Here is a 9,920-nt window from a genome sequence, read left to right as displayed (position 1 = left end):
GTGATTTTGAATTGTTTTGTGTGGGTTTTGATGTTTTTATAGCTTTTATAACTTCTATTTTGCATTTTTAGTTTGTGTACATTGTGCAGTAGATAAATATTTTATCTAGCCTTAGAGGATTTGCTGGTCTTTTCTGGTTTTAAGTGTTTTAAGTATCCTGGCCAAGCTGCTATTCAGTTGGTTTTGCTGGTCAGCAAGGATATTAAAATAAAAACTATTAAAGTATGTTTTGCGAAATTAAATCAAATAAATGAAAATGGATTGAAAAAATAAAATAAGTTTAAGTTGAGCCAATTAAATAATTTATTTAATTAAATTTTAAACAAAAATAGAGCATAATCTGATTACAAAATTTTAATTACAAAAAAGTAATTAATTGAATATAAATGTCATTTAGGTTCCCAGGGAGATGATGTATGCTGGACGGGACGGTCACCCTCTCCGGCAGCCCCCAATGGGCCCCCCGCCACCCCACATGCAGGGCTCCATGTCTCCTACCACACCTCACACCATGCCCCCTTCTCCCTCTCGTATTCCATTTGGTCCGCGCACCGGAGGCGGTCCAGGAGGTGGTGCCCCAATGCCACGCGTCGGAAACACACTTCCTGCCCCTGCCCGCTCGGCTTCCCCCTGCCCCAGCGCCATTCTCGAGCGACGCGACGTCAAACCCGACGAGGATGTGGCTGCAAAGACCATGTCACTTCCCGCTCGAGTTGAAGGCTATTACGCTGATCCCTACATGTTACACCACCATGGCCCACCCCCTGACACGATAGACCACGCCTACCATCGCGCCACCATGCGATCGTACAGTAACCCTGGCGTTCCCATTGAACCCGGTGACCAGCATCCACTATTCCGTCAGAAAAGCAGGAAGTACACAGATAGCCAGCTGCCCATGCTTGGTTCCAAAACCCCGCCCGCTTCCCCGCACAGGATGGGCGAGATAAGAATGATGGACATTCACACTGGCCAACCACAGGGCTCTGTGACTGTAGAGAGGTCCTCACCTGTCAGACAATCCTTTAGGAAAGAGGCACCTGTTGCTGTGGATACCATGGTCAAGGCAAGAGGTGGCATGGGCTCCCCGGCAACTCCTGATCTTCAGTGTCACAATCCTCTGGCTGTGCCAGCAGATCCTCAGACACGGTAAGTCATTGAATCATTAAGATAAAGCAGGAATATGAAGGCATGACACTAATTTACATTTAAAACACATACAGCACCATCTGAGTTCATTCTAACTGCATCAATAACGTTTATAGTAACACTTCATTGCATTGTGTTGTTCCCTAACTGCATCTGAAACATACATTCACCCCGTCTGGCAATAACATCTAAATATTTAACGCGCTGATGTAATATAGCAACTTCCGTTTTGTTCATATAATGATGTAGGGATGAGAAAGTGCTTGCGCTTGGTGTCATGTTTATGTGCAACTTATTTATTTACACTATAAGTTAATCAATTATTTATATAAAACGTAATAAAGTTTCACAGAGGGACAATCGACAGGAAATAAAAGGAAATAAAACAAACAGAATGTAAGACTACATCACAATAAAAGGTGCATAAAACAAATATTTAATAGTTAAATGCACAAGGAAGTATGGAGAAGACAATAAAAATGATGGTTGAGGAAAGTAAGTGTGCTTGGTGCACTTTAAAAACTGTTATCTTTGAACATACAGCTGCGGGAAACAATTAAGAGACCATTTCAAATTTTCTTTAAAGCAGATTTTCTGGATGTATTGTGGCCATTCCAGTCCAGTGTCTGTTAAAGCTCAACAAAATCAAAGCCCAGGAGTGACAAAAACTCATCCAACTGCAATGTGAAAGACTGACATCAAATTTACATTTATGCAATTTGGCAGATCTTTTTTCCAACGCAACTTAAATTGCACTATACTATACATTTGTATCTAAGTATATGCAATCCCCTGGGATCGAACCCATGACCTTGGCATTGCTAGTGCCAGGCTCTAAACAATGAGCTACAGGAAAGAAAAACAGAACTTTTCCTAAATACATGTAAAAATATTACTGCTTTATTGCTTTAAAGTTAATATAAAATAGTTTTCTTTGTATTATTTGAGATCTGAAAAAATACAGGTCTTCAGCTATTCTGACCCGTTTATCCAGTTTTCATTTTCTGCCAATAAATGTAAACAGATTTTTTTTAAAATGTGGGATATTGTAAGTCGTTAACCAAATTAAACAAAAATAATGATTTTACCTTTACACATACCTACAACTGGTAAATTGTAAGATCAGAAATAAATTATTTAGCGTATTCTTAATTTTTTTCCGCACCTGTGTGTTTTCTTATCGAATTGGACAGTTTGAGGGTGATTCTTCTTTTTTATGCAACCAGCATGATAGAGTTGTATAGACTAAGGGGTCTAGTTGGAGTATAGTTTTATATATGAATCAAATACTGTGTACACCCTTAAAGGTGATACAAAACATTTTTGGTTCCCCAAAGAACCATTCACTCAGAGGTTCTTACAAGAACCATTAATAATCTGAAGAGACTTTTTCACATCAGAGGAAAAGCAGAAAGGTTCTTTAGACCAAAATGCTTATTCCATGGGATCAATGAAGCACCTTTATTTTTAAGAATGTATTTAGGGACATGAATTGGAGGATTTTAAACCTGTAAGTCAGTGAATAACATTATTTACACACTGCTCTTAAGCGTACAAGTTACATAACTCTCCGAACCGTCATTCAACAATTGTCACCATCACGTTTGTTTTATCGTGTCAGTCCATCTTGCCCTTGTGTTTCTACGTGACCTATGAATCAGTTTTATTGTGCTCGTCTGTGTACTGTCAGGTTTTGTTTTGCTAGCAGAGAGCATTCAACGCGCAGGGTCGCCAGGCTAAAGTGTTGACCCTGACAACAACATCTTGTAAAGTAAAGATGATCGGTTTGAGGAGCGTGCACACAAGCCTTCAGATAAAAGTGTATTTTTCAGCAGCTGCTCAATTCTACACAATTCTACACAACACCCTCTCCCCCACGCACACCCCACATCAGTAGTAAGCCTGCGCTATGCTCTGTATCTCTCTGCAGAGAGAGAATGAAGGCCATGGAGGAGCAAATAGCCAGTCTGACTGGTCTTGTACAGCACGCTCTCTTAAAGAGCCACAGCTCTAACGACAGCAAGGAACACTCCAGGTAAGCAAAGCAAGCTGGGTAATGTAGTTCTCAGGCCACGTTATGACAGCGATGTGATTCTCAAATCGAATGAGATGAAATGAAATGAAAAGGGATGATGTTGGTCCTTCTAATCCAAGACACTGAGTGTTTTAAGAGTTAGAAGTTAGATACTAACTGTTTAACTAACTGATCAGCATGAACTAAATTAACTACTCACTTAATCAATGGATTTGTTTGTGTTTGCTTTGTTTGAATGAATTGCGACGCTTGTGTCACTGTAACATTAACAGCAGGTGTTTGTAATCTCTGCGCCATTTTTCCAGTGAGAAACATTCAAAGTCCGGATCACCTGTTCACAGCACATCCAGCACAGGTAAATTCTTTCTTTCGTTCTTTCTTTCTTACATGAAGCTAACATGTCACATTATTATGTACATTATCAATGCATAAGTCTTTTTTAAACCATCTTAGCCAACGGACGATTTTTAGAGCACTCCTTAAATTCGTCAGACAGAATGTGAATTAGTGTCTGTCTTTGTGGTTCATGTTTGTTTGTTTTTGTCCTTTTTTAGGAGGTTCTCCAGTATTACCGCCAAAAATGGCCACGGTGCCTCCTGATCGTAGCCCCGCCCCTACACCACCCATAGGCCCCGCCCCTTTGCATGTGAACCTTCAGCTGTTCAGAAAGAACGTCTCGGAGCTCCGCTCACAGCTGCATCATATGAGACAACTACAGGTAATAGACCCGCCTGTCAGTGAAACACAATCATTCATGTCGTCCAAAATAAACATACTGATGCAGTTATAGATGACTCTCAACAGGTGCCATTATGATCACTGTATACCATTATAATGTTAAAAGCAGCATGAAACAACATTCACACATTTAGTTTGTGTAATTTGACATTCATGGGTGAAACATGATGTATATCAAGATTTCATGTGAGGACTCGTGAAGGATATTTATTAAATTATAGGTTATATTATTTTTAATAATTACAGTTATTAAATTATAGTAATATACGGGTTCTCCCATGCGGTTGATGAGCGCAGTTGTCTGTTACTAGGGTTGTAAATTATGTCGCTGTATAAGCTTCCCCGTAGGCAGTAAGCTGATGGATCCGGCAAATGCAGAAACGCTGTTTGGAAACCATATCGCACTCTTCCCCAGGCAGGGGACGGGCGGAGCTGTGTGTACCGACCAGAACACAGAAAATACAGTGTGGTTGTAGCCACTATGAGGCTGCTCAGTATAATTTGTCCGTTTTAGAGTTGTCCTACCACTGAAATGATTTTTGAGACATTATTTTCAGTCTTGCTGGTATTTAAGAGACGAAGACATTTATTAGGAACACAAATAAGATATGTTCTGATTTGCACTTGAAAATGATCCATTTTTGTCAAATTGTCGAACAAGGTTGTGTGTATGTGTGATTTCAGCTTCAGAATCAAGAGTGTGTGCGCGCGCAGATAAAGCATGCAGAGCAAGAAATCAGCGTGAAACTGGCGGAAGTGCTGAGACGGCAGGATGATCCTATACAGAGACAGAGAACAGCGGTGGAGGAAGAGAGACACAGATACCTCACCATGCAGGAGAGAGTTCTCACACAGCTAGAGTATGACACACATTCACAAGAGAAAATATGAAATTCACTTTGCTTTGGGCAAACGAATGCCTCTCATTCCCACTCATTTCTCACGAGACACATTATAGGGTCTCCGTAAACTCATTGCGACTCTGTCCACCCTCCTGCGCGTAAACCGTAATTAAAACCCTGTTTAATTGACCTGGTTAACAAGCTTGCTCTACAGACGGCTGTAAACATACCAGAAACTGGGAATTATACATCAGCAGAAGCATTAAAGTTCTGTTTTCATTGGTCATGCGCCAATGCCCACTCAGCAGTGTTCTCTCTGTGCCGAACAGTGAGACGTTCAGCCAACAAGGACTGTTTGACTTTTATTGGTGTGGCGGATGAGGATTATGGCAGCAAAAACTTAATTTCTTCTGGTTCTAGGTCTCTTAGGTCTGGGTTTTGGTATGTTCGGCTTAACATACAATAAAAATACGAGATTTTTATAACATGAAGTGTTATGTCGTTGGAGTTTTGGGCCATTTGCTGCAGTGCCCTGAAAGTGTTGTTAAATAAAACATCTTGTTTAGAAAACAACTATTGAAAACAAACAGAGGCATAAAAGTAAAGAAATGACAACCAGGAGTCTTGAGACTTTTACTGTTATTGCTATTCAAATTATGCCAACAAAGTCCAAAGATTCACACTCAACAAGTACCAAATAGAAGCAAAATGTGTCTTTCAATTAGCTTTCAGATGTTTTACCAGTCACAACATAACACTTCTGTTGATCTGAAACCTTGCATCTCCATATTACATGGTTTTTATTTTCGGCAAAATCATCATTATTAGTCACCCTTTATGTTTGTCACTGGTTTTTGCAAATATCCAACCAAGAAACGTATTTTAAAAAGTGCTTGTGAACTTTTATCATTTCAGAAGTACAGTGTTTTTCCATTTCCTGAAAAGTAGCGTATTTGCACATCCTAGGTTTTGAAAGGACAGCAAATATATGCATAGTTTCAATTACAATGTGAACAACATGACCAAGAAGATATTTTGATAAAGGTAGCATGATATGAGTATAAAACTGTAAGCTGTACCATAAAAGTAATGTACTTTAGTAAGTAATGCAATAGGAAGTTGAATTTTTTTATTTGTTTTTACTGTATTAACTCATCCACAATCGGCAGGTGTAGAAAAAGTAAATTTTGTACTTCCAAGACCAGAAAAGGAAGCAAAAGACACATCATTCAGACTGAAGTATATCTGCACTGCCCTCTAGTGGCATCAGTGGAAACACAATGTTCATATACTGGCCAACTCATCGTGCTTCACAAGTCATCACTTAATTCTTAATCCTGCCAAAATGTACAATGTGTATTTAAGTGTTATTGTCTATGTAATGTAATGCGTGCGTCTGTGTGTGTAGGGATCTGGAGACATTTGTGGAGACTCTGAAGACTGATACCAGCTCTGGCGTGTCTCAGAGATTTGTGACTCTCAAGGAGGTTGAGGAGGGAGCTGTGGGTCTGAGGAAGGTGGGAGAGAACCTGGCTGGACTGAAAGGTATTTAATTTGTTTATGAAAATGGGAAATGCACTGGGGTTTATAAGTTAACATTGGAAATTTGGGGTTTAAAATCATTTTAAAATGATTATTATGGATTCTCCATTTTGAACCTGACTGTTCCTCAGACACGTATTACTATAAATTATTTGTAATAATAAACTTTGTTATTAATGAGTCATAAGCATCTGTTTATTGTTTTTCTGTTCTTGATGTTCAACTGGCTTCCTTGGTTACACAATAAAACCTGCCTGCACACGACAACCTCATAAAACTTTCAGAAACTGCGTATCCTCTTACATGTAAATCATTATAAAAGCCACTGCGGTATAACAGCATTAAGTATCCAATGAAACACATGGCCTTAGGCAGTGGTTGACATTTGTTATGGTGGTTTTGACCCCAAGATAAATGTTTCAATTTACACCTTCATAGGAAAAACTCCCACTCGTCTACAGTTGTCTAACATGGTTAAATGTTGGGCATTCCCCCTCTGACAGACACTCAAAGTTGCTATTTAGATGCACTGCAACAATTGCAAATGCAAACCAGTTCGGTTTCCTGTTAGTTTCATATGAAATTCCAACATCTCTTCACATTCTTTAATCTGTATCTGTCTCTCCTTCAGGTGAGTTTCCAGCGCTACAGTCCCGGATGCGGGCGGTGCTCAGGGTTGAGGTGGAGGCTGTAAAGTTCCTAAAGGAAGAGCCGCACAAGCTCGACAGCATGCTGAAGAGGGTCAGAAGCCTCACCGACACACTCGGCAACCTTCGCAGGTACACAAAGAATATTTACACGAACCATCTGTATCAACTGGGCATACAGGTTTTATACAAATACACTTAAATGCATAAATGTTTAGTGAATTAAAGGGATAGTCCACCCCAAAACGAAAATGTTGACATCATTTATTCTCCCTCGTGTCATTCAGAACACGTATGACACTCTCCTCTGTGGAACACAAAAGAAGATATTTTGAGAAATGTCGGGTTTAGTGTTCTAAACACTCTTTCTATACACGTATCTGAGCAAACATGATTATGGAAATGAATATTAAGTATTTCTATTCTATTGTAATCATGTGTGTCGAGAGACTATAGATTTAGACAGCAAGTGACTTTCTTTCTAAACTGTGCCAGACCTGATCAGACTCAAGTCTTTTGTGTTTTCTTTAAATGTACCACAGTAGCGCTTTATAAAATACTGTTTTCTGTGTCATTTCTAGGTGTACCCCAGATCCCTCTGAACCGGTTTCATCGACACATTCAACTGCCTCTGAAAAATCGGAATCAGCCGTCGCTGTTGAATCTCTTGAAACTGCATCAGTCACGCCCCAGACTCCCACTGTAAGGTCAGAGGTCATAACATCCAGCCCGGTGGTCATTCACAAAGCCCAAGTCTCTCCTGTAGCTTCACAACAATCCCAACGGTCAACAGCACCATCGCCCACTGCTGCCTCGAGAGAGAGACGAGGGTCTACCCCGTCACCCACCAAACAGCTGAAGAAACCCACGCCCTCCCTCGAGCACACTCAAATACCACACAACAGCAGTAACGGAGTCTCTACTTATGGCGTACAAGGAAAGGGTCCTTCTCCAAACTTGTTCATTGAAGAGATTCAGGCAAACAACAGTAAGACCAAGAATAGGGCTGTGTCTATAGAGGTGAGCATTGTGGGTAATATGAATTTAGGTAGACTTTATTGGTCGTGGACATTATGTTTAGATGTGCAGTAATGGACATTTAGAAATTTGGTTGGCTTTTCTCGTCAGGCTGCAGAGAGAGAATGGGAAGAGAAGAGGCAGAACATGGGCCATTATGATGGACAGGAGTTTGAGAGGATGCTCCAGGAAGCAGAAGCCAATATGTTGAGAGGAATACCAAACCTAGAGGTGCCGGGTGAACTTGAGAGCTGCTCTCCTGCCCCGACAGTGCTTCCTGTCTCCCTGGAGGAGGTGATGGAGAACAATGAGTCGGTGAAGACATCATTAGAACATGGTAATTTATATTAATATGATGCAACAGAAACTGAGCAGTTAGATAGTGATATGCAATAAAACAGCTTTCCTGTGGCTCAGTGGTTATGAGCATGGCGCTAACAAAGCCAAGGTCATGGGTTCGAAAAAGGGGATTGCACATATTCAGAAACTAGTGTTTAGTTCAATGCATTGTAAGTCACTTTGGATAAAATCGTTTACCAAATGCGTACATGTGAAACACATTTATCCTAAGAAAAAATGTTGTACTGCACAGTGAGAAATGAAGTCAGTTTCATGGTTATTATAGTTTTTTAAAACTATTAAAACATTTCTGTTGATTAAAATCAAATGAAATATATGCCTAAATATTATGTGAAAACTTAAAGTGAACAAAATAAAATATGTTGCCGTCGCAATAAACCTAAATAGTTAAAAGCCAATATAGCAAATATTATAGATTATAATAATAATAAATAAATAATTGACAAAAGCACATATCAGAAAGATTTCACCAATAATATATAAACATTAAATATAAAATATTACATAAAACTATATACAATATAATTCTATTTTGTTATGATTAGTATTTTTTGTTATTATTGTTACATAAACATATTTAACAATAATATATAAGATACAATTATAAAATATAAAATATGTATTGTAAATTATCAAATAGAAATAAAATAATTTCAAAACGTGTCATTTCAAAATGTAATAAAAATTTCCAAAATCTATCAAATCTCTTGCCAGTTGCTTAATTTCTATTGTTGCATTGTGCTTTGTAGCGTCGCCCACAGTCAAAAATCTTGCTGGTGTATATTACATTTATGCATTTGGCAGACGCATTTATCCAAAGCAACTTACATTGCATAATACTATAGACTTGTTTCTAAGTATGTGCAATCCCTGGGATCAAACCCATGACCTTGGCGTTGCTAGCACCATGCTCTAACCACTGAGCCACAGGAAAGTACCAGCAAAAAAAGTGTAAAAAGTGCAAAAAAACTGAAATGTGTGTTTTATTTTGTTTTCTAGATAACAATCAGCCCAAACTCAATTCTGAGAAACTTGTTAAGAGTGCTGCGGAGAAACCCTCCAAACCATTGGAGATATCTATTAAACCCGCCTTGGAGAGGCCTTCTAAACCCAGCCTATCCATTAAATCCAGTCTAGAGAAACAGAAAAAGACTCAGGAAAAAGTTGTCAAACTTCAAAGCACAGAAAAGGCCAACAAGTCTCCTCCTCCTCCACCACCTCGAAGAACCTACCCCACCACCACCACCACTGGGATGACCACGACACGCTCAGGAGAAGTCATCTACACCAGCAGGAAAGAGTCTGTCACTACACAGGTGTGGGACACATATCATTAATATATCTTCCTCGGCTTTACATAAGCTAAGATGGTAACGTGAAATCCTTTGTAGGAGAGTGAAGATGAGCCCACCAGTCCAGCAGCTCAGTCTGAACAAAACATCCCTCCAGAGCCGAAACCTAAACCCAACACACCCCCTCTTATCTCCGCCTCAGCCATCACAGAGGAGGAGGATGAGGGAGATAAAATCATGGCAGAGTTGCAGGTGAGATATACACACACACATGCAAACTAAACAGTCACAAACATTC

The 9,920-nt window shown here is 39.5% G+C and overlaps 1 protein-coding gene across 5 annotated transcripts in view; it reads left to right on the top strand.

Moving 5' to 3' along the window:
- kiaa1217 (KIAA1217 ortholog) overlaps positions 1 to 9,920 on the top strand; it is a 90,925-nt gene that overhangs the window by 73,292 nt on the left and 7,713 nt on the right. For 4 of the 5 annotated variants that reach the window (XM_079447643.1, XM_079447642.1, XM_079447640.1 and 1 more), the window contains 11 exons: positions 398 to 1,149; positions 3,080 to 3,184; positions 3,490 to 3,539; positions 3,739 to 3,902; positions 4,607 to 4,782; positions 6,173 to 6,309; positions 6,938 to 7,085; positions 7,535 to 7,973; positions 8,082 to 8,307; positions 9,330 to 9,646; positions 9,722 to 9,874. In XM_079447643.1, coding sequence (XP_079303769.1) covers positions 398 to 1,149; positions 3,080 to 3,184; positions 3,490 to 3,539; positions 3,739 to 3,902; positions 4,607 to 4,782; positions 6,173 to 6,309; positions 6,938 to 7,085; positions 7,535 to 7,973; positions 8,082 to 8,307; positions 9,330 to 9,646; positions 9,722 to 9,874 — 2,667 coding nt within the window. The remainder of the gene's footprint in view (positions 1 to 397; positions 1,150 to 3,079; positions 3,185 to 3,489; positions 3,540 to 3,738; positions 3,903 to 4,606; positions 4,783 to 6,172; positions 6,310 to 6,937; positions 7,086 to 7,534; positions 7,974 to 8,081; positions 8,308 to 9,329; positions 9,647 to 9,721; positions 9,875 to 9,920) is intronic. The other variant, XM_079447644.1, reaches the window with a different exon arrangement.

Source organism: Barbatula barbatula (genome assembly GCF_947034865.1).
Source record: "Barbatula barbatula genome assembly, chromosome: 23".
NCBI classification, from domain to species: domain Eukaryota; kingdom Metazoa; phylum Chordata; class Actinopteri; order Cypriniformes; family Nemacheilidae; genus Barbatula; species Barbatula barbatula.
Note: the sequence above shows the minus strand (reverse complement) of the source record. Positions and strands in the feature narration are given on the sequence as shown.